The 25,319-nt window shown below is 36.4% G+C and overlaps 2 protein-coding genes and 1 pseudogene across 3 annotated transcripts; 2 read left to right on the forward strand and 1 right to left on the reverse strand.

Annotated features, from left to right (window-relative positions):
• The first annotated feature begins 297 nt into the window (after positions 1–297).
• Positions 298–6,843, forward strand: LOC143549250 (condensin-1 complex subunit CAP-D2-like; annotated as a pseudogene). The gene is made up of 16 exons (XR_013138112.1): positions 298–465; positions 588–927; positions 1,461–1,624; positions 1,718–2,890; positions 3,449–3,640; positions 3,703–4,332; positions 4,398–4,574; positions 4,695–4,762; positions 4,832–5,054; positions 5,122–5,221; positions 5,303–5,418; positions 5,514–5,571; positions 5,655–5,806; positions 5,884–6,151; positions 6,232–6,396; positions 6,479–6,843. The product of XR_013138112.1 is annotated as a condensin-1 complex subunit CAP-D2-like (transcript).
• Positions 6,844–9,193: 2,350 nt separating this feature from the next.
• Positions 9,194–12,562, forward strand: LOC143549247 (cystathionine beta-lyase, chloroplastic-like). The gene is made up of 13 exons (XM_077040191.1): positions 9,194–9,347; positions 9,872–10,022; positions 10,096–10,220; positions 10,434–10,504; positions 10,593–10,684; positions 10,795–10,882; positions 10,972–11,083; positions 11,157–11,253; positions 11,349–11,430; positions 11,533–11,650; positions 11,734–11,841; positions 11,930–12,032; positions 12,122–12,562. Exons 1-13 carry the CDS (start codon positions 9,273–9,275, stop codon positions 12,295–12,297), a joined length of 1,398 nt encoding a protein of 465 aa, XP_076896306.1. The 5' UTR covers positions 9,194–9,272; the 3' UTR covers positions 12,298–12,562.
• A 1,443-nt stretch (positions 12,563–14,005) lies between these two features.
• Positions 14,006–15,801, reverse strand: LOC143549251 (uncharacterized). The gene is made up of 2 exons (XM_077040193.1): positions 14,125–15,801; positions 14,006–14,089 (listed from the first exon to the last, which is right to left on the reverse strand). Exon 1 carries the CDS (start codon positions 15,694–15,696, stop codon positions 14,155–14,157), a length of 1,542 nt encoding a protein of 513 aa, XP_076896308.1. The 5' UTR covers positions 15,697–15,801; the 3' UTR covers positions 14,006–14,089; positions 14,125–14,154.
• Positions 15,802–25,319: the final 9,518 nt, after the last annotated feature.

The following is a 25,319-nucleotide window of genomic DNA, read 5'->3' on the forward strand; positions in this document are numbered from 1 at the left end:
TGCTATACGCGACGTATAGAGCACAACATATAAGACACAACTCTATTTCTATACAACGCGTTTGGTATCTGGTGTGTCCCAACAAAACCCTTTGAAATCCGTAACCTATTCGAATGAGTTTAAAAAATAATAAAGTATTAAAAAGAATTGATATGTAGGCTAGGTTAGCCTTGATGTGGGTGATATAATAATTATATCAACGTTTAATTATGTTATTCTGTTTACAAAAAAAAATTCAAATTCCCGCTCCTTGAACTCACCAAACCAATTTCAAATCATTTCATTTCTCTCTTTCTCTCTTGATTCATCATCAGCAGCAGCAGCAGCAGCAGCATGCCTCCAGCCTTCATCTTCCCCAAGACCCTAACCGCCCTCGAACAACAACACGACGACAACGCATCCTCCTCCCATCTCTCACCGCCATCTCCACCCTCCGTCCTTCAGATCTCGATGAATTCGTCAAAGGTACGTACTTCCCTTTTATCTCGATGTAATTACACTACTTCATTCTCACACGTCTCTGTTTCATTTGTATTTGATCCAAACCCATCTCATAACAAACAAAAGCCCTAATTTCTAATTTACAGGCATTTCGTTTGATTTATCCGACAAGGAGCTGTTCTGCGTCGAAGAGCAAGACGTGTTTGACCGGATCTACTCCTTGGTTAAGGGTTTTGGCGGTTTAACTCCTGGGTCGAAGTTGAATTTAGTCGAGAGTCTTCGGTCGAACTTCAGTGTCTTGCTTCCAAATATCGATTCGCTGTTTCGGGCACCCACGGCACCGGATACTGGTGGAGATGCTGCTGCTGGTGGTGGTATGCTTGAGAGAGTTAATTCTCAAGGAATGCGTTCAAGATTTATACTTTTTTTCTTATTCATGTTGTTATCGCTCAGGAATCAGCCACTGGTTCTAGCAACACTACCAAAGTATGTTTTTATTTGTTTATTTATAGGGTTTGTTAAATATAGGACCTGTAGATGCCTATTTAGTTATGGTTTTTAGGGAATTGATAAACTTTTGTTGCAATTGAATCAGATATGTAGCTAATGTGGAAAAATATTAGATATCGGTCAAGGATCGATTGGTTATCGCGGTGGGATGTCGGTAATTTTAATATCATCCGGAATTTATATATATAGCAATTTGACACTAACAATTCAGTATAGTTTCTTACCATTAACAAATTAACCTTTTTGCAACTTACAAAACACTATCAATTGTAGCAGGTAGGAACTGATTAAAACTTTAAAACACAAAAATTGACAATTAAGATTTAAAAAACTGATATAGGGAAAATCAGTAATATATCGGTCAATATCGCCGCTATTATCGAAACGAATATTCTGCTAGAGGTCTGATAATCGCTATAGCACCGATATTGACTGCACATAATGTGCATTTTGTGTATATAGTTATATGCATTTGTTAAGGATACTAAATAGGATTAACACTCTTTTAGGTGCCACCAAGTGGTAGGAAGAAGCATATTGCAGCTAGCTCATGAAATTGGGAGGCTCAAAGGGGACGCATACTAAATTTGATTGCAAATTCCCTGGAAATCAACCTTTCGTTGCTTTTTGGTTCGACAGATCCAGATGAAAATTATTTGTCTTTTGTAGTGAGGTATGTTGCTTATCTGATTTGCTCAAGTATTTATAAGTTTGAAGGTTTATGTGAATTGTAATTTATAATAATACATTTTTTGTTTGGTTGTAGAAACTCACTTGCTATGTTTGAGAATCCAACACTGTTGAAAGATGCTGATGCAAAAGAAGCTTTATGTCGTGTTATTGGAACCTGTGCAACAAAATACCACTATTTGGCTCAATCTTGTGCTTCAATCTTGCATTTACTTCACAAACATGATTTTGTTGTTATACATCTGGCTTATGCTGCTGCGTGGGCTGAGAAGAAATATACCGACGGGAGTTTGTGCATCTCTCTTATTAGAGAAATAGGTAGAACTAACCCAAAAGATTATGTGAAGGACACTGCTGGAGCTGAAAACATTGGGTGGTTTCTTGTTGAGCTTGCTGATCGTTTACCAAAGTTAATTTCAATCAACATTGGCTTATTGGCTCCTCATTTTGGTGGAGAATCATACAAGATAAGAAATGCTCTTGTTGGAGTGTTGGGAAGTTAGTTGCAAAGGCGTTTAATGATATTGAAGGTGAAGGGAGTTCAAAGTCCAATCGTCTGAGAACCAAGCAGGCGATGTTGGAGATCCTTTTAGAACGTGCTAGAGACGTTTCTGCTTATACTAGAAGTCGAGTGTTACAAGTATGGGCTGAACTGTGTGAAGAGCATTCTGTGACTATTGGTTTATGGAATGAAGTTGCTGTAGTAGCTTCTGGAAGGCTGGAAGACAAGAGTGCTATAGTGAGAAAATCTGCATTGAGTTTATTAATTATGATGCTGCAACATAATCCGTTTGGGCCACAACTGCGTGTAGCTTCATTTGAGGCGACTTTAAAGGAGTACACAAAGAAGTTAAACGAGCTAGAACCGAGTAAGACATCAGAAACTGTTTTGGATTCGTCAGTTTTGGATAGTGATGCTGGAAATGAAGATGCTGAGATCGATGATGTTGTTAATAAGCAGGGCGATAGTTTGACTGACAGCTGTATTGCTCATGAGGATGAACAAAGTACACAAACAGATAGTCCTGTACCCGATGTTGGGAATTTGGAGCAGACCCGGACTCTGATTGCATCACTTGAGGCGGGATTGAGGTTTTCTAAGTGTATAACCGAAACCATGCCAACCCTTGTTCAGTTAATGGCTTCATCATCAGCCACTGATGTTGAAAATACAATTTTATTGCTGATGAGGTGTAAACAGTTTCAGATTGATGGATCAGAAGCTTGCCTTAGAAAGATGTTGCCACTGGTGATGCACTTTATAGTTTCATGCTTTGTTTTTTGAGTCTCTAATGCTGACATTAGGCTTGTAAACGAACTGAATGATCAATGACCGTTTGTGAATCGTTCGGCGGGAAGTTCGTTTATTTAATAAACAAACATACATGAACAAATTTTTTTGTTCATTTAGATAAATGAACGAACATGAACACATATCTCGTTCGTTACTTTACATTTTTTTAAGTTCGTTTGCATAATCATTTAAATTATTTCTTTTGCTTCACATATTGATGTGCACATTTACTTTACTGAAATTTAAGGTTATGCTTGTTTACGTTTGTGAATAGTTTGTCTGTACTCTTAACAAATGAACACGCACACACTCATTTCCTTAACGAATGAACACAAACAAGAAAACCCCGTTCATTTAATTGTTCGTGTTCTATTGTTTGTTTGATTAACGTTAACCGAACGGACACAAACATGTCTTGTTTGTTTTGTTTACAAGCCTAACTGCTGTATTCCTCTTCTTTACCAATATTATACTAACTTTTCATTTTATCACTGCCTTTTTTTATGTATGAAGGTATTTTCTCAAGACAAATCTATATGTGAAGCTGTGGAGAATGCATTTGTTACAATCTATATAACAAAGAGTCCAACTGAAACTGCTAAAAATCTTATAACTCTTGCTACTGATTCAAACATTGGGGACCTTGCAGCATTGGAGTTTATTGTTGGTTCGTTGGTGTCTGAAGGAGACATCTCTGCTAGTACGGTATGTCCCTGCAATATCTTATTACTGGTTATGTTATGCTTTCTAATCTTGTCTGGTGACAGTTGTCAGCATTGTGGGACTACTTCTGTTTCAATGTTAATGGAACGAGTGCAGAACGCAGCCGTGGGGCTCTATCTGTACTCTGCATGGCTGCCAAATCATCAGCTGATATTCTAAGTTCACATTTGCAAGACATTATAGATATTGGTTTGGGTAGGTGGGCAAAGGTGGAACCTTTGCTTGCTAGAACAGCTTGTATTGCACTGCAAAGGTTATCTGCTGTTGACCAGAAGAATTTGTTAACTAATCATGGCAGCAGGTTGTTTGGTGTTTTAGACAGCTTGATTACTGGATCTTGGATTCCAGAACATATATGGTATGCTGCTGCTGATAAGGCGATCAGTACTATATATGCTATATATCCTTCTCCAGAAACTCTAGCAGCTGATCTGGTGATAAAGTCTCATAATTCTGTTTTTGGAGTTGATGGTTTTCAAAATGACAATGCTCTTACGACAGTTCAAGTTGGAAAACTAAGTAGATTTCTGTATGTTATAAGTCATGTTGCCATGAATCAACTGGTGTATATTGAATCGTGTGTTAGGAAGATACAAAAAGAGAACGCAAAGAAGGAAAAAATTGCTGCAGAAAGCCAAAATGTTGTCAGTAATGGGAAGCAAAGGTGAGATGATGTATACAATTATATACTCAAGTTCCTGTTTTTTTTTTAAACTTTTTTTATATTGATGTGTTTCAGGAGGATGATATAAATGCGGAATTAGGTGTTGCTGCCACCGAGGATGCTGTTCTTGACATACTTTCTGAAAGGGCAGAAAAGGAAATTGTTTCTGGTGCTTCTGTTGTAAAAAACTTGATCGGATATTGTGCACCGTTTCTGTCAAAACTATGCAGAAACTTCAATCTGATGCAAAAGGTGCTTATTATTTGTATTATTATTATTATTGTTATTATTATAATCATTATTTATAATCATTATGTTTATGTTAATAATATTTTTACTTAGTTGCTGACATGGTCTTCATTTCTGCTTTAGTATCCTGAATTACAGGCATCTGGGATGCTTGCTTTGTGTCGGTTGATGATAATTGATGCTAACTTTTGGTAATATTTCTCATTTCTTGTTTTCTAAATTTCTTGTTTCTGTAATATTTAAATTGTGATCTACTGCAGTGAAGCAAATCTCCAGCTTCTATTCACTGTTGTTGAAAGTGCACCGTCTGAAACTGTTCGGTCCAACTGTACAATTGCTCTTGGTGACCTGGCGGTTCGTTTTCCTAATCTTTTAGAACCGTGGACTGAGAAAATGTACTCAAGGCTGCATGATCCTTCATTATCTGTAAGGAAGAATGCTGTATTGGTTCTCTCTCATCTCATTCTCAATGACATGATGAAGGTAAGATACTGGTTGACGTTATGTTTTTGTAACTATATGGTTTCTGAATATATTTTTTATTTGTTAGGTTAAAGGTCATATAAATGAGATGGCAATGAGACTAGAAGATGAAGATGAAAGGATTTCTAATCTTGCAAAACTGTTTTTCAACGAGCTGTCAAAGAAAGGTGAACACTTATGATATGTTGCTAATTGCACACTTGATTGTTAATTTGCTACTCTTTATCAGTTGCTTGTTTTGTTTTCAGGGAATAATCCTATATATAATTTACTACCGGATATTCTTGGCAAGTTGTCAAACCAGGATTTGAAAAGGGAGTCTTTCTTTAACATCATGCAGTTCTTGATAGGGTCAATCAAGAAGGTAAAAGCATCTTGTTTTCTTATATCAGATTATCAACGATGCATACAGTCAACCTTTGACTTACTTTTTTTTAATAACTTTTTATAATTTTTCAGGACAAGCAAATGGAAGCCCTTGTTGAAAAGCTATGCCATAGATTCAGTGGTGTCACAGGTTTGAATCTCAAACAAACATTTAATTATTTAAGATAAATTAAACATGTTTTTATGTTTTATTTTTTCCTTTTGGTGTTGTAGATGCTAAGCAGTGGGAAAACATATCATATTGTCTCTCACAGTTATCATTCACTGACAAAGGCATTAAGAAGTTGATAGATTCGTTTAAGGTTTATGAACATGTTTTATCTAATGATACCGTAATGGAACATTTTAGAAGCATAATAAACAAGGTACCCTCATGCATTGATATATGTTCAATGTTTTCCTTAAACATGATTCACATTTTATGCTTTTATTTCTCTTTTAGGGTAAAAAGTTTGCCAAACCAGAACTAAAGTCATGCATTGAGGAATTCGAGGGCAAAATCGACAAATTTCACATTGATAAAAAGGAACAGGAAGATGCCGCAAGAAATGCAGCTGCTCATCAACAGAAAGCAGAAGCCATTAAAAACTTTACCCTGGATAAAATTAATAATAATCAAGAGGAAAGTGGTGAGACTGAAGCTGCTGAAGAAACAAGTGGTGAGACTGACGCTGCTGAAGAAGCAAATGGCGAGTCTGAAGCTGCTGAAGGTTTGTATTAATTTTTTATAGTTTTTTAAGATCGGTATAAAATGAATACTAATTTTGTTTGAATATGTTACTTGTTACAGATGGTGAGGTTATGGACCCATCAACAGATGATACACATGGTGTTTCTAGTAACGAAAAGGTTTCAAAACCCGTGGAGTCTGAAGAATGTTCAGAAGCTTCTAGTCAGGTGATTCAGTCAGAACCATGTGATGATGAGGTCAAATCACCTGAGTTTGTTCCCAAAGGTACTGTGAAGCTTTAATTATTTCACATGTGATATGATTATAATACGATGATGGTCACGAGTTTTTGGTGATATTCTTTCAGAACCCGCGAAGCAGAGAGCTAAGAAAAGTAGTACTGCATCTGCAAAGTTAGAGTCGCATGCTGCAACCGTGAGAGTTACAAGGTCTAGAAGAAGGTGAGCTTTTGTGTTGTGGGTAGATTATATTATGACTGAGGTTGACTTGACCTCCTGCTGATCTTTTGTTGTAAGATAAGGTTTGGTTTTAAGACAAGGAATGTATGTGTTGACAGCTTTATGACTTAAAATGTTGATGTAGTAAAGTAAGCATGCAGAGTGTTTAGCCTTAATTGTGTACACTGACCAGATTGTGTTGTAGTTAATTGGCATAAAGCTTATATACCCCTGAAATGCTTTCCAAAACTAACCTAAACATTTTAAAGATAAAAATGATATATATGCTTTGTATGTGGGTGTTATTCTGAATATTAATTTTATCTTTGAAGAATTATGTAAACATGTTCTAAAGAAGAGAAAATTCCAATTTGCCTCCCTGTGATATATTGGTGGGAGATGGATTGACCACTGAAAAAGAATTTGCGCATTATGTAACAACATATTTGTTAATTTTGTAATATGAGCCCCTGGTTGAGTGTATTGAGCCCCTAGTTGAGGGTACTTTAGTAATTAGACAAATAATAATAATATCTAATATTAATAATAACAATAATAGTAATAATAATAATACTAGAGCAGCTCATCATCTTCTCAACTCTCTCATCCCTCACTCGTCGCCACCGTCGCCGTCGTCGTCCACCGGAAAACTTCCCACCACCAAACCCATAGGTTTTATACAAGAATTTGAACAAAAAAAGCATAGATCTAGATCTAAGGTGTGGATGAGATTAGAAAATAAATATGGTGATGCCACTTTGGTGAGCAAGAATGGTACCGCATGGTGTTTGGTGAATAGTGATATGATGATGGAGGTTGAAAATGTGAAAATGGAATCCGATTTTCCGGCAGCCGGTGGCCAGAATCCGATTTCCCGGCAGAAAGGCATGAGAGGATGGTGGCTGCAATGTTTAATGACCGGAATACGATTTTCGGCGACAGTGGCGGCGATGGCGACGGGATCGAATTAGAAGTTAATGCGACGGCGACGGTGACGGGTCGCGGGTGAAGAAGATGGGTGGTGGTGGTAAAGATGAAGATATGGTGTGGCGAAGGAATGGTGGTGACGGCGGCGGTGATGGGTTATGGGTGAAGAAGATGAAGATGAATGATGAAGATATGAGTTTGTGTTTGAATGATGATGTTAATTTATGTGTTTGTATAAGATTTATGGGTTAGGGTTCTTAGACGGAGATGATGTTCTTGATTTTTTGGGTTTGTGTTTGTGTTAGGGTTCTTGATGTTTGGGTTTATGTTCTTGATGTGTTTGAATGTTAATGATGAAGATGAAGGGTATAATAATCATTTAACCAATTATTAACCATTGCAGGGAGAATTCTGATCATAATAAACACTGCATGAGCCAAAAAAAACCCGCCCAGTAAACACAGGTGCGCAAAATACGCAAATTCTTTTTCAGTGGTCAATCCATCTCCCGTCACAGGGAGGCAAATTGGAATTTTCTCTCTAAAGACTATACCATTAAATTCAAAACCCACATGTGCCCTCACTTCTCGTATTTAGATTCCAAAATTGATTAGTTGAAACATGTTATATAATCACGTGTTTAGAGAAAACCATGGAATATGCAAGCATTTGTTGAACTCTTAACGAAACTTGTATTCAATAACCCCAAAACAAGATATGTTCACATGTTTAACTTAATACCGTGATAACAACCTGTTGAAAGAATGAGCCTAGTAAATTGTCCATTAATATTTTATCTAACAAAATGAGTATAAACACTTTCATATTTTCATGAGTGGGGAGGGCTAAGCACAGTTATTATAGTGAAACGTTAAATTTTTATAGTGAAAGTAGTGTCTTCAAATCCTTTATAAAATAAAATGTAATACTAAAGACTAAAAAGCATCATGAAACTTTACTTTTCTCCTCTATATAAAACACGTTAGGCATAATCATAATCTACTAAAATAAGATACATAGTAAATGTGTTACGTCTAAATTTCACATTTCATTATAAAGTATTAGAAATTACAGCTTTATGCCCCGTTGTTTGTTCATCGGTTTTCATCACTCTACAATTTCAACTTCTTACTAATCAAAACTAAAAATGAAACTAATAAACAAGACCAATCATTATTAGTTTTCAGTAAAATTTGTCTAATTATATCTAACTCTCTAATAATCTAGCTTTATTAATAACTTAAGATGATTTTTTCACATGACATCATTTTAAAGTATCCACATAGAATGTCAGGTAGATGCTATGTGAGCAGTTTTCTATTTTATCAAGCCAATTAATTATGTTATAATTTGAAAATCCCAATATATAAGTTATAGAAATCTTCTAGATGAATGGATATATATATACAATTTCATTAAATATCCTGTTATGTTAAATATAATAATCTTAACATTTCTCCTAATCACACGGATTAATATCCAGTGTTGTAAAATTATGTTTATCAGTATTTATATCTTATTAATTCATAATGTATGTTATTATTGTATCACACGGGCTTTAATAAAACATTATTTAATATAAACAGATAAGTTAGAGACCCGTATGTTACACGAGTTTGTCCGTTTCATTAAATGGTTGGGAATTGGATGTATGTACATATAAGCAGTTGAGTGTCCAAATTCATTCATTCATTCATTCATTCATCGATTCAAATTCACCGTTGGATCGTGGTGGTCCCACTTGTCTGCAACAATCCAGTTAATACATCATCATCAATGGCTGCTTCTTCTTCTGCTGTCGTATCGCCGCCGCTATTCGCAGCTCCACCACCTGAACCTAACACTCTCCGTGTAAGTATTCGGCACTCATACCTCTTCAATTCACGTGTTGCATTTCACTATTTATTGATCCATTTCATTAGGTTTTATACTTTTATTGATAGAACGAACAATTAGTCTATAATTAACCTAATGAATTTGATCATAATATATCATTACGTTCATTACTTCGTACCTACAGGATATTGATCATTTTTTCACAGTGTATGTTTGACATTGATACGTTTGCTCTTAGGTTTTATAATAAAACTAAACCAAATATAGAGAAAATTAAGTAGGTTATAATTGATTAATACTGATGAAATTACTCGTATAACGTTATACCTTGCCGGAATTGTTAATTGTTATTATGCTGCTTAAGAACTGTATGTTTTAACCTAAAGAAATTAGTTGATTATAAAGAAGCTTCATCACAATCTATATATAGACAGACAATTACATACTACAACTCATCTCAACAGAATTAGTTAAGTCTCTAACTAACTAACTCAAATCAACTCTAGTGCAAACTAACTCTCTAATGTATGACATAATAGGGGATTGCTAATTTCGGGTGTACGTCTTGTGGTGTGAGCAAATTCGGTTCGCTGTCACTGAGCAGAAAATTGGTGTTGCGGTGTTCAAGGGAGGATATGATGGATGTGAGGACATCGGCGGTTGCTGATGGGATTGCAGAATGGTTAGATGGTAGGTTTTGGGGAAGTTGTTTGAAGTTCTTTTTGTTATTGTGAATTGTGATCATATGGTTTTTTTTATGCAGATTCGGTGGCGGAAACTGACATTAGGGAGCCTAGCGTGTCGACTATATTGATGAATTTTGAGAATAACTTTGATCCTTATAGTGCAATGAGCACACCCCTGTATCAAACAGCTACTTTCAAACAGGTAAATTTGATTTTTTTAGAAATTAAAAATACTAATTCACAACTCCGAAGTTCATTTTTAGTTCACTTTTTATAAATGATTTGAAAGTTACTCTACAATGCACCAAAGTCATTGTAAATTCAGGAATACATGCTCAAATCTGGCATTTGTGTCAGAGAGAAAGAATGATTTTAATTAAAAGTTTATTTTTTCATTTGTTTTATGTTTTTTCAGCCTTCAGCAACTGAAAATGGCCCTTATGATTACACTAGAAGTGGCAATCCCACACGTGATGTGCTTGAAGGGTTCGTTCTTTTATGCACAAGGCCACATATGTTAAATTATGCTTCTGTAATATCTTAATTAATATCAATCTTGTTTCATATTTTTTAGTCTCCTGGCAAAGCTTGATAAAGCAGACCGAGCATTTTGTTTTACCAGTGGAATGGCCGCTCTAGCTGCAGTCAGTCGTTTAGTTAAATCAGGTAAGTTAAAACATTTTTACGCCTTTTTTTATAAAATACAGACTTATTATATAAATATATATTCAGTCAATCAATGTTACTTGATCCATCATTATTTCATATAATTGTAGGTGATGAAATTCTTGCTGGGGAGGACATATACGGCGGTTCTGATCGATTACTATCACAAGTCGTTCCTAGAACAGGAGTCGTGGTTAAGTGAGTACATAAATTTGAAAATATAACTATTTAAATTGCATAAAACCAATTAACCATAACTTTGTAATAAATTGAAACCGAATTTGAAGGCGAGTGGACACAACTAACTTAGATGAGGTTGCTGCTGCAATTGGCCCCCAAACTAAACTAGTGTGGTTAGAGAGTCCAACCAATCCCCGAATACAAATTACTGATATTCGTGTAAGTATTATTCTGAATCTATCTCCATTTTTATTTGCATCATATAAAATTTATGATGACTTTTTTAATTCAGAAAATAGCTGAGATGGCTCACGCAAACAGTGCTCTTGTGTTGGTGGATAATAGTATCATGTCTCCTGTATTGTCTCGACCCTTGGAGCTTGGGGCAGGTACTTAATATGTTTCACACATAATATATTTTTAATATGTGCTTCTATGATTATCTACAGCCGTGTTGCTAATTACTATTGTCAATTTTTTTCAGACATTGTGATGCACTCGGCTACGAAGTTCATTGCTGGACACAGTGATGTCATGGCTGGTGTGCTTGCTGTAAAAGGAGAAAGGTCTGTATATCTTGTAATATCCCGTTGGATTATTTGGAATACTATTAGCAGCTTATAAATGTGTTTACAAGAACTTGTCTGTTATCACATATATAATCACAGGCTGGCAAAAGAATTGTACTTTCTACAAAATGCAGAAGGTTCAGGGCTGGCACCTTTTGATTGTTGGATCTGCTTACGTGGAATCAAGACAATGGCTTTACGTGTTGAGAAGCAACAGGTACTATTTTATACATTTTTATCCTACTAGATTATATAAAAAGCTATAGAAATGTTTTATTAATGCTACGCCATCCTTTTTAGGAAAATGCACAAAAGATAGCCGAATTTCTATCCTCTCTTCCGTTAGTAAAGAAGGTTAATTATGCTGGTCTTCCCAACCATCCGGGACGCTCATTACACTTCTCACAGGTAAGGTCAAAATAGTAATTAAATTATTGTTCACTTTATTGAAAATAACTAGAAAAGATAAATAACAAATAATAATTTCATCTTGCAGGCAAAAGGAGCGGGATCTGTTTTGAGTTTCTTGACAGGGTCGTTGGCTCTCTCGAAGCACATAGTGGAAACCACCAAGTTCTTCAGTATAACAGTTAGTTTTGGTAATTATTTTTCATATCTTTTGATAATGGAAAATGGAAAAAGTAAATGTTTATTATTTCATATGTTTTAATTTATTTATTTTTTGCAGGGAGTGTAAAGTCACTAATAAGCATGCCATGCTTCATGTCACATGCATCTATACCAGCAGAAGTTCGTGAGGCGAGAGGTTTAACTGAAGACCTTATTCGCATCTCTGTGGGTATTGAAGATGTGAAAGACTTGATTGCTGATTTGGACCATGCTTTAAGAACTGGTCCGATATAGGCTACATTATGTTTTGATGATTCACAAAACACTGAATCCGGTCAAGTTCATGAGACTTATTTTGTTATGGCTCTTGGTTGATAATTGAGTGGGAACCATGTTGCAGCAACGCTTTTGTATTATGCTTGTAGATATGGGTTGGGGACATGGAAGGAAGCATATGTTTTCTAATAATATATTGGCCTTTGAGTATAATCAATGGTCAATTAAGACAAAGTTTCTCCCAACAAATTTCATTTTGCTTTTAAGTTGACTGTTAATAACTGATAGCCTTTTCTTTTCATTTTTTTAAAATCGGTGGTTGAGTTAACCCGCCGCATGCTGATTGTTTGACATTGACGTAGTTAATTTTTATTAACGTAACAACGACCCCCCCCCCCCCCCCCCCAAACCCAAAAAAAAAAAAACACTCGAAATTATACAGGCGAGTTGGGTTGATTAAACAGGTGGGTCGGGTTAGTTTGAAACTGAGTCCACTCTACTTTAACTATAATAAAAATCAATATGTTAAGCTTGTTTTTGGGTTAAAAGTAATCAATATATTATTTTCATAATTAAAAAGTGAAGAAGTTAACAAATAAATGCTTTATTTTGTCCATTTTTGTGTCGACTAAACATTTGTGGGAGATAAAAAAAGACTAAAAAGAATAAACGTGAATAAAATATTTAACACTCAAACCAATCCATTTTTGGAAAACACATCCCCACCCTCTTTAGTCTTTTCTAAGAATAATAATCTTTCTAGTGCAAAAGTCTCGTCATCTTTCACTTGGTCTTAACGTAGTTGGTTTAGCTTCTGGGTGAAATCAAAATGTCTTTGTTTACCTTTTTCTTTTTAAATATATTTACTTGGTGCTTGGCAGCATTAACTTGTATGTAATGGAGATATCAGTGGTAGTGACGAAGGCGGCTTCACAGCAGTGGTAATTTGAAGGTAGTATTTGACTGTTGACAACGATGGTTCGTACATGGCCATCATAACGCCTTCAACATAATGTTCCAAGTAACCAAAAAGCCTTATAAAACTATAAAAACCAAGGTGTTTCAAATGTTTCACTAAATTTGGATCGAGATTGACTAGGTATGCTCAGAATAATAATAACTAGGTTCCAAGTGGTTGCATGACTGCATCCATATTTGAACATAACAAACCAATTTGGAGTTCAACAGAAAAAAGGTTGACCAAAATAATGAAACTCTCATAATGACACCACCATCACCATTCACCACCACCTAAACTTGCTTTTTCCATGTCACCTTCCATAATTCACCAAAAAAGTTTCAAAAACAAATTCTCATCATTCAAACAGTCACCCCAACTATAACTAACACCATCTCATTTCAATGACCACATGTGTCGGGACACTTGTCGAAACTATACATCGACCAACATCAGCGGTTAAGTTCCAGCTTACGCGTTTATATTCCAAGGGACACCTTCAACATTACATCTAACAGTTGAAAAGTCGAATTTTATCTACCATGAGCATGTTGACTATTACCAATACAGATACAGATATATAGGAGATATTATTCCACCCACCAATAAATAAAGAAACAAAGGCATGACAACGATATCCATAATTCACATAAAAGATCTTGATCTGGCCCAACAAGATACAAGGTATCTAGGTCACTAATGGGGATGCATGAATCAACATCAACTGCATAAACAAACTTTATAATATCATACATAAGTTCATCAAACATTTATTTATTATTAAATATATAAGACAATAATCCTTGTGGCTACACCATGGTACTATTCTAGCATCTTTTCATACAACACATACTAAGATCACTAAAAACTAGAAACCATAGATCTACCATACAATACATATCACCTTCACTTGATCTTCAAGTCAACATAAGATTATTACCAACAAGATGAGGACGGAGACAAACGCGCACCTCGTGCTCTTCAAGCCCCTCTCTGAGCTTCGGGACCAAAATCTCGAGCATTGTACTGGGCCCGTCATAGTAAGCTTCTATGTTGGCATCTTCGGGAATTCGAGTTGCAAGTGGGATTTCTCTTACGAATTCTCCAGGTGGGCAGTGTTCCAAACAAGGGTCTGCAAGCTTGAACGTGCGGTCACGCCTTTTGATAAACGGCATGCGTGATACACTTATACATGACACCTTAATAATTCCGTGTGTAAGGGTGTTTCGCCAAGAAACTTTAACCTTTTGAAGATCTACAAATGGCAAGCTTATAACGACTAAGTAACCCTGTTCATCTTCGTATATTGTTTTTGCAGCTGTCACAGGCCCACAAGCATTCCTCACAACCCCACTGAACTCGTTTAACCAATATGGATCGCTTGGATTCATTTCCAAATTCGGTAATCTCTCTGGCGGAGGATGATTATTATTATTAACCGTTAAGCATATATCTTCTTCATTCCCTTGTGGGAATAAGTCCTTCCGCTTCTTGCTCTCAATCGGTGAAAGATTGATTCCATTTGCATCCCCGTTTGTGTGGTTGTGATTCGGAGACTGAGTCGACAAGTTTAACCCTGACCCGTTAAGTAACTTTTTAGATTGAGAATTCAAACTGTTCTTAATAGGCAGTGGTCGCTCGAGCTCAAACTCAGTGTTGGGAAGATTTCTCCAAGAACCAAAGTCACTAGCGGCTCGCGGGATTAAAAAGTTGGGACCTCGTCCAGTGAGTTCAGTCCACCTTTTAAGTTCATCTTCTCCGAGTATCGTGAGATTCGGCATTGGAACAACCTCAATACCATGAACACACTGAGGATTCGAAAGCCCCCGATAATGTTTCCTTTGCATCCTATGAGACCGAACAAAACCCTTATCAACACTAAACGGAAACGGGCGTTCACCTTGTCGGGAGTGCCCGTTCATGTAACTTCTCAGCTGCATCTTCCCGAGTGTGTTCTCGGGTCTATCTTTAAACACCCACATGTACATGTTTTCCATATCGTGCTGCACCATGAAAACATCAAGATTAAGGTCTGATTTCTCAAACCCAGAAACCCCGTTACCGTCTATCACAATCTTGGCTTTAGATTTCTCGTTCAAAACCGGTTTAAAATAAAAACTGAAGAAAAACCAAGCACCCCATATGCTATCCACCCGCTTCGCACACTTCCTACCGACTTTCGAAACGTTCAGGAAGCTTTCCGTTTCATACAACTGCGAGACAAGCCCGACTCCGGCGTCCAGAACTTCAGACGGATCTTGATTCCAGGCCTCGGGTGGCGAGCTTCGGTCAACTGAAAGGGGCAGATTGATGTCGGGAGGGCGGGCGGGGTTGATCTGGTGACTCATCTCAAGGTCCAAATCATCATGAGAAGACGACACGCTTGAATCCATTGACAAAAGAGTTGAAGGATGATGATGATTTAACATTAAAAAAGTCGTGAGAACCGAATCTCCCATCTCAGGAAATCATGATGGCTAGTGACTGAGATCCCGGGTTCGATCTCAAATTATTCTTCATCACAACACAAGGCTCATTATCAAAGGCAAGAAACCCTAATTACTACTACTCATATCAAATATTGATCATTTACTGAATACCCTTTATTATGAATACTCCAAATAACCTAATTAACGACTGTCAGCCTTTCATACTAGCAGCTGGCTAAAAACCCCCAATTCAATTTCTTAAAGAAATTGGGAAACAATTACTAGTATAATAATAATAATAATATTAAATGGGAGAGTTATTAAATGAAAGAAAGCTACCAGTCTATGAAGCCAAGGCCCAAGAATAGGACAAGATCAGAGGGGATCTTGGAAGAGTACCTTTTAGGGTAAGCATTAACAGCTATCAGAAACAAAGGAAGACTATCTGTGGAACTTTGACTACTACTACTACTACTACTACTATTAATCATCGTCTTCACCATCCTCCTCATCTGTATCTATATCTATATCTATATATTTCTTAATAATTAATTACTGACTGATTGCTGTGAAAGAAAGAAGCTTACTTTAAAGTCTCGAAATGAAATACAAAAGACATAGGAGATGAAGATGAGAGAGAGTGGAGAGACGTATGTGAATTTATTTAGGGGAGGTTTATTATTATGATTTATGACAAAGGAAGGAAGGAAGGAAGGGGTGGATAGTATATATTTATAATGATAATATTATTAACGGTGACGGTCGGATCGTCGAAGATGGTGCTTGCCGTTTTTAAATTTATTCATTGCCTTTTTTAGTTTTCCTTTTTCTTTTTATGTGTAGACAGTACGGCTTAATACCTTTTGTTTTAAACATATTCTATTTCTACTTTTACTCATTAAATAAATAATATTTTATTAAAAGTTCTAATACGTGGTAATATTGTAACACGTATTTTTATTAGAGAAAATTATGATTTGCCTCACTATATAATATGAACAGGAGCATGTTGAACCACTAATTTAAACTGCGTGTATTGACCCCTTGGTTTTTCATAATGCTGATATGAGCCACTGGTTGCGTGTATCGAACCCCTATTTTGAAGTTAATCGTTAGTTGATCATTTAGTTCAAAGACACTTTAGTAGTTTGATAAATAATAATAATATCTAATAATAATAACAATAACACAAATCATCATCATCTCACAACCTCTAGGACTCTCGTCCTCCTCCATCGCTGTCGTCCACCGGAAAATGAACTCCACCACCGCCACCAGCTTCAAACTGCCAACCCCCATCATCCTCACACCACCAAACCCAAACCCAAACACGAACCACATTCAATTCAAACCAAACATAATAATTAACATATTTTTCATCCTCATCCAGATTCAAGCCCTTAACCACATAGGTTTTGTACAATAATTTTTAAAAAATCATAGATCTAAGGTGTGTGAATGATTAGAAGGTAAATCGATTTACCGAACACACTAAATGGATTAGAAGGTAAAGGTTTGAAATCAGGTAACCGTCGATGTGTCCAACACGGATCTCCCATTTGAATTCCATTTGAGATGGGTGGAGCTACGGCAACGGGGACGGAGATAGGGATGCGGAGGTGGAGTGGAGCTACGGGTACGGGGACCGGGAGGTGGTGTGGCGACGGACAGGAGAAATGGTGTGGCGACAGGAGCGGGGTGCGGTGACAGAATGGTGGTGACGGGGGCAGTGACGGGGATCCAGGTGAATTGAGGAAGAAGGTGGGTTTGTTATAAATATATAAAAAGATGGGTATTGTTTGGATGAATTTTCGTTACGTATTTTTTGGATGAATTGGTTGGTTTGGATTTACTTATATTCATATTTATGATAATTGGGGTAGACGAAGATGAAGATGAAGATGATGATTGAGTTTAGGGTTCTTGAATGTTGAAGATGAAGATGAAGACGAAGATGATGATGGAGGGGTAGTTATGTCTTTTAACCACTATTTACACGGTAGGGGGTATATTGATTTCCTTGATACGTCTATTTGGTTTCATTTTTCTTCTATAAAAATAGGAGGACATGACTTTATTATGAAAGCAGACACCAGTATTTATAGCTAATCACAAGTTGTCACGTGTCTTGATATGAAAAAAATACCTATTTATTTATAACCCCGCTTATGTTTATGTTTTTCCAGCTATATACGCGGTCTTCTAATGATACTACATCATCTTTTGACCCACTAAAAAATCTGTTGGTATTATGCCGTCTTTTGATGGTAACTTTATAATATGGATATGTAACGATTTTTAATTTGGTTTAAACAACGTTATCCCTCATCTAACTAGGTTGCCTTAACTGTTGATGAGGGGATATTTTAAGAAGAAAAATAATAAAAAGAGAAAATTAAGGAAATAAGAAATTTTGAGAATTTTCTCTCATATAGATAGGTTTGTAAACAAACCGAACATTCGGTGAACTGTTCAACGAGAAGTTCGTTTATGTTCGTTTAGTTAATAAACGAACGAACACGAACAAAAATGTCGTGTTCATTTAATTAAACGAACGAACATGAACACATGTTTCGTTCGTTCATTTATGTTCATAAACGTTTGTTTTATTTATGTTCGTTTATGTGTTAACAGAAAATAATTAAGTATTTTTTTGGATAAGTTATCTACTTAAAGGTTTTATATTTGTTAATTTGTGTTCATTTATGTTTGTTTGTGTTCATTTACGTTTGTTCATTTATGTGTGTTTATCTTTTTTTAATTATGTTCGTTTGGATTTTAAACAAACGAACACAAGTGTTCATTTTATAAATAAACTAACATAAACTTAAATATTTGTTCGATTAAGTGTTCTTTTTCGTTTAAAGTTAAATGAACGAACACGAATATGCCCTTGTTCATCTTCGTTCGATTTATTTACATGTTTTCATTATTCACGTTAATGAATACATCGGTCTCAAATTTCTAAACTTTGCCGATTTTATTTGTGTTCGTGAATAGTTATTGAACACATTCATTTCCTTATTAATAAACGAACACGAACATAAAATCTCGTTCAATAATGTAACATCCTACTTTTGATAATAATAAATAAAAGGAATTTTATTTACTTAATAGTGTGCTATCATTTGGTTAACTTAAGTAATAATAATAAGAGTGTGGGCTTGGTTAATAAAATATGGATTAAGAGTTGGTAATGAGCCTTAGGTCCTTGGGCTTAAGGGTATATAAACACCTATAAACCTCCCTAAAACCCTCATTCCACCAACTTTTCCTCTCTGCACACTCATAAACACACACAAAACACTCTCATCATTTCGGACCTAGATCCGAGTTGAAGAAATGTTGGATTTCGTGTTCAAACATCACCAAACAACAAAAAATCCGTCTAAGATCACGTGTTGGTCCATATCCGAACCAAACCGAAACCCTAAAAGGTATGTTTTAGGTTAAAGGTTATGATTTTGATGTCGGTTTGCCCTAGGATTTGATACTAAGGCAAATCGGGCCTTATTATGTAAGGCCCCGGTGCCCTACATTGGTGTTGGATTTACTCATAAACACAGTTCTAAATATCAGAGTTAATTAAAAATTTTCGCGGAATAATAAAGGTCAACCATTCAATACCAAACATTCAAATCTTATATTTAAACATAACATAAAATATAGTATTAAAACATCATGACAATGCTTCTTTAGATGCCAGCCTATTAAAATCATGTCATGTGTCTCCCTCAAGCCAGCTGCTTTAATCTATTTACCTGCGTGCATACTAAAAGTCAACTACGCTAACATACATTACATTCACATACTTCATACATTCAGGCTTTACTTTCTTTTATACATACATAAGTATATATATATCTTCATTCTTACCTTCTTACTTTCATTCTTTCATACTTTCATATTTTATTTTACTTTATAAATTATATGTTTTAAAGAGCCTTTCGTCCTATAACCTCTCATATATTATAAGGGTCTGGTCCCTATCCTCTCAGATATTATAAGGGTCTGGTCCCATCTTTCCATTTACTCATACCTTCATACATATATTCTTCATACTATCATTCGTACATACTTTATAACACATTCATACATACTTTATAAAACATTCATACACACTTTATAATTCATACACTTACCATTTGAGGTAAGTGTATTAACTAATCACATCGAGTATGTAAACAGTCCCGAAAACATAACAAGGAAATGAGGCTAGAAACTCACCTGTAAATGATTCCTTTATGAATTTACGGTAATGCCTTTCTTGAGCTGTGCACGGCTAACTGTGTATCAATTAACAAGCATCACTTAATTACTCCTAACTATATCATATTTCTAAGTCATTTCCCGTTTTAAACGTTACATTTCTTTATTAATTATTTAAATATTCTTAGCTCATATGTTATATAAGTCCATATCCATCGTTTACGTACGTTTACGCCGTATATCTTTCGTTTATTCGGAAAATCACTCAGGCCCGTATAAGTCTTAGGGCGTGTAAGTTATTTCCAACGTATAAGTCGTTCTAGCGTATAAGTCATGCATACATATATACATACATATACATTCTACATACATACACGTTACATACATACATACACAGTGTTCACATACACGACGTATACGTATACATATACATTACATGTACATATACGGTGCATACATACACGGTGCATATACTTATGCGCTACACATATATATACTGTGTATATGCTTATACATATACAACGTATATACTTATACGCTACACATCCATATGTGGCGTATATGCTTATACGCCTTATACTTAAACGCCTTATGTTTAGACCAGCTTTCTCATTTCGCGTTTTTCAAGGTTTTCTTCGATTCCGGCGCCGTCAGCCGCCGTTAACTACCATGGTTGGCCAGAGTTTGATCGTTTATGACCTAGGTAGTTTTGGGGTGTCCAGATTTGAGCTAAGGTGGCCCTTAAGATCGTTTTTGGTTGATTAAACACCCGGATAAAGCTAGATCTAGATCCAAATGGCTCATTATTATCTTTATTATTATTATTATTATTATTATTATTATTATTATTATTCTGCTAACTAAATTTAATTCTTTCGGGGTAAATAATATATTAAATATTATTCATAGAAATTTTAAGATGTTACATATTAGGTAAGAAAAATGTAAACTTGAGCGAAAACAAGTTGTTTGGAATGAAATGGGACAAACGAGTGACGTCTGGACCATGTTAGATTGAGAAAACGAAGTTTTTATGGCCCAGAACTCGATTCGTCGGCAAAACGGGCATAATGGGACGTAAGAAAGTGATTTAGAATGGAAAGGCATGAAACAGATCGAATTGAACAAAACGAATCGAATCGAATGGAAAACGAATCGAATCAAATGGAAACGAATCGAATCAAATGGAAACGAATTGAATCGTATTGAGACTCGATTCGATTAGAATTTCAGAGTGTATTCGATTACAATTTCAGACTCGATTCTAGAGTCGTTAGTTCAGCAGCTCTCGGAGAGAATTCCATGATTATATTTATTTTGGATATAAGGGGGAATACCGTTTTCAATTTCAAAGAGCTCTATTTTCGCTATTCTTATAGATCAAATTCGAGCTTGTACTATGGAACATGGCGACGACAACAACATGTCGTAGAAGGAGATAACAAGTGGAGCCAACGACCCACTAAGACTAACGTATCTACAACTACATCCCCGAGCGGCAGTCAAACGGGGGCGTGAATGCAAGATGCCAGCGGAATGATCGGCCGGACAGAGGCTATGGCTCCTTCCTTCCCACCGCGTCCTTCCTTGTGTGTCGGAGATATAAAGCGACCTTCCTTCTTAATGCCCAGGCATCCATCCAATGCATTCTTTTCGATCTTGTACCCACGGAGCGGTACACTGAACACCAAACTCTTTCCAATCGAGACGAAAAAAGAAAGAATAGCAACTACATCAATAACCTTGATTCCTGACGTGAACAACCAATTTCATACTCGATTTGATTAGAATTTAGACTCAACTCGATTGGAATTTGACTCGATTCGATTGGTTTAGACTTGACCCAGAATCATGGAAAGTCAGCTTTTTGATGAATATTTAGTAAAGACTATTATTGAAAATAAAATTTTTTAGTAAATGTCAGCTTAATCCCAGCCAGGGGCTCTGCCCCTTGGACCCCGCTAGGGGCTACCCGCCCCTAAAACCTCGCTGCCAGGGGCGCTGCCCCCGGACCCCCGTTCGTTGAGAGTTTTGTTAACCTAAAAATATGATATGGATAGGGATAGTTCATTGATACTTGTAATTGCTATATAGTTAATCGTGCCCCACTTCAGGAAAGAAGTTACCATTAACTCTGAAAGGAACCGGAACCAGGTGAGTATTTAGCCTCATTTCCTTGTTATGTTTTTCGGGGCTGTGTGCATACTCAATGTGATTAGTTAATACACTTACCTTAAGTGGTAAGTGTATGCTATATGAATGTTTTATGAATGATTTTTGAATTGTTATAGAAAATGCTAGAAGAATGCATGTAATTATATGAAAGAAGAAAGACGACACGAAGAAAAGTATGCATGAAAGTATGGTTGTATGGTCGTATGGAATGAAGGGACCAGACCCTCATAATATATGTGAGGATAGGGATCATACCCTTATAATATTTGTGATGTTCGGGACCCGACATTCATAATATGTGTGATGTTAGGGACTAGACCCTTACAATATCTGTGAGGTTATAGGGCGAAAGACTTTTTAAAACGTAACGATGGCTATGCATGTATCAAGTAAGTTAAAGAAAGTATGAAAGTATGAAAGAATGAACGTATGAATGAAAGTAAGGTGAATATGTTAAGTATGTAAGATATACATATCTTCGGGTATATATATATATATATATAGAGGTATGTGAACGCATTGTATGTTGCCTGATTAACTAGATATCACTCAGAGTAGTTGACTTTTAGTATGCACGCATGTGAGTAGGATGAGACAACTGGCTTGAAAAGGTGCACATGACAGAAGAATGAAGAAACTGACATCTGAAGACCTAATTTATGATGTTTGAACTTAAAGACATTTTTATATTGTTAAAATTTTAAGACTTAAATGGTTGACATATATCTATTCCGCGAAAAGTTTAATTCACTATGATATTTAGAATTGTGTTTATGAGTAAATCCAACGCTAAAATAGGGCACCGAAACCGAGGCCTTACAGGTAAGTGTTCGTGAACACATTATTTCTTTAACGAATGTACATGAACAGGGTTTTATTCGTGTTCGTTCGGTTCGTTTACAATCTACATATAGATTAGAATTTCTAACGGAAATAAAACCCTTTTAAAATTTATTTAGTATGGGTTACTGTAATGTGAAAGTTAATATGAGGTGTCTGGTAATCAATATCTACACGTTGATAATTCGTATTTATAAATAAAAATTGACAGTGGGTTATGATGGGTTATGATGTAATTTGGGACAAACTAACTTTATACTGTGCATATTTTGTTTTGTTTGATTATAATATAAAAAATGAATATATTTACAATTGATAATGTTTTATAAGATCACGTGGTATTTATATTTTCGATTTTTCAAACATATCTAATCAATCAACGATATGGGATAACTTATCTTCGATCTACTCAAGCTCCGTAGGAATTATCAAATTCAATTATAGGCAACAATTATTTCATTTAGTCTCCAAATTACAAAAATACCAGCAAAAAGATTGTGGTGTTTTACAAAAATGTCCTTTATAAGTGTTTTGAAATATATTTATTTTAATATTTTATAACAGAAATAATGATAAGTACTTGTTTTAGTCACTTTTTTCAGCCTAATCTTAAAGTAAAAAAGTACATCGAGAAATCTAATAAAAAGAAAGATGCCAACTTTGCAGGTTCTTCCTGATTGATAACCTAAGGCTGAGGGGTGTGGGGCTTCAGCGGGGGCGCGAGAGCCCCTCCGCTCGCGCCCCCAGGCGCGAGCACCACACCACCGGGGCGCGAGAGGGGCGCGAGAGGGGCGCGAGCACGGAATTCAAAGCAGGCGCAAGGTGGTTCGCGGGACCTGTAGGCGTAAAGGGACATTGGGAGACGTGAAAGAGCCGTTGGGAGTACAGAAATGAGCCGTTGGGCTCTTTAATTTAATAAAAAAAAAAGTATTCTTCCTATATATAAACCCAATATCACATAAAACAATTACCACACCCAAAATCACATAAAACAATTACCACAACTTCAAAAAAAAACCCAAAATCAACCAATCTTTCAAACTTTTTTTTAAAAACATGTCTGGAAATTGGTACCCAAACCTAGATTCAGGTTATAGTTACGACGATTTATGGTCGTCACCAGACCAATCGATGTTTTTTTCGGGGTCGCAAGAAACATCCGGCTTTCAACCATCCAACATACAACCGTCTCCTAACTTTGTTGTTCCGGAGACACAAGAATCACACGGTGATGCTACGGGAGCAAGAAGACGCGTCCACCGGAAAAAACAACTTGCGACGGACGGGCCGGGACCGGCTTCGACTCCGAGGATGAAACGGAAAACCACTCCGTGGTCATCGGATGAGAAGGAAGCCTTGTGTCGGGCTTGGATAGTCATTTCTGAGGATCGGCGTTGCGGTAATTGTTTTAACGTTTTTAAAAATGATTTTTAATAAAAAAGTTAAATAAAAAAGTTAACTGGAAATCTAATTTAATTATTCATTTTGCAGCCGACTACCAAAAAAGCAAGGTTTTTTGGACAAAGGTTAGGGAGACGTTCTATACGCTCGTTGGGAGTACAGAGCGAAACGCCGATATGATTTCGGGTCGGTGGTCCGAAATCAGAAAATTTGTCGGCTTGTTTACTAATCTTTTCAACAGGAACGCCGGTCGTATGAGACCAAGTGGCAGTGATGATTTGGCGGTTTACAATTTCACTGTCGAAGAGTGGAAGCAGGAGTGTTTGCGGAGGTATGGGACGGTGAAGACGTGGGACGATGTAAAGTTGTGGGAGAGGTTGAAAAGGTGTTCCAAGTGGGTTGAGCTGGTGGCGCCGGACCATGATGCGGAAGTAGGGCCGAAACGGACTAAAACTAGTTCGTCTGGAGCGTATAGCACTTCTGCCGGGTCGGATTGCCGCGTTGGATTCGACCTAAACATTGCGGGGGAGGAAACGTCTTCACCGCCGAGGAGGCGGCCATTGGGACGGGACGCCAAGGGGAAAAAACCGGCTGAGGGGGGAGCCGTAAACATCGTCGATCTTGTTGAATCCCTCAATAAATTCAACAAAACCATGGAGGTGGTCTCTAATGACAAAAAGGAAAAAAGTCGAATGAGAGATTTGGACTTCCTTACAAGAGACTTTAGTAACCTAAATCCGGTCGATCAAATGCTGATGAAAAAGCAAAAGGAACGTATCCGAAAGAGGTTGATCGAAGAAGACCAAGCCGAAGAATAAGAATAATGTTTTTTTAGTACTTTAATTTTTTTTTTATTTTTAGATATTAATGTGTTTTTTTTAATGTGTGTTTTTTTTAATAATTTATGAGTTTTTTTAATAATACGTTTTTTGAATATATTTATAAAATTAAAAAAAAAATCCGCTGGAGCCCCTGCTGGAGCCCCTCCACACCAGGGCCAGGGGCTCCAGCGGGGGCTCCAACACCCA

The sequence above is a fragment of the Bidens hawaiensis genome, unplaced genomic scaffold (genome assembly GCF_021521415.1).
Source record: "Bidens hawaiensis isolate Kalapana, Puna unplaced genomic scaffold, B.hawaiensis_p1.1 tig00015452_1, whole genome shotgun sequence".
In the NCBI taxonomy this organism is placed as follows: domain Eukaryota; kingdom Viridiplantae; phylum Streptophyta; class Magnoliopsida; order Asterales; family Asteraceae; genus Bidens; species Bidens hawaiensis.

Excerpts from the sequence above, each read along its gene's own strand:
- LOC143549247 (XM_077040191.1), top strand. The coding sequence starts at position 9,273 with ATGGCTGCTTCTTCTTCTGCTGTCGTATCGCCGCCGCTATTCGCAGCT. Across the intron at positions 9,348-9,871 it reads CTGAACCTAACACTCTCCGT|GGGATTGCTAATTTCGGGTG; the intron begins GTAAGTATTCGG and ends ATGACATAATAG. Across the intron at positions 10,221-10,433 it reads AAACAGCTACTTTCAAACAG|CCTTCAGCAACTGAAAATGG; the intron begins GTAAATTTGATT and ends ATGTTTTTTCAG.
- LOC143549251 (XM_077040193.1), bottom strand. The coding sequence starts at position 15,696 with ATGGGAGATTCGGTTCTCACGACTTTTTTAATGTTAAATCATCATCAT.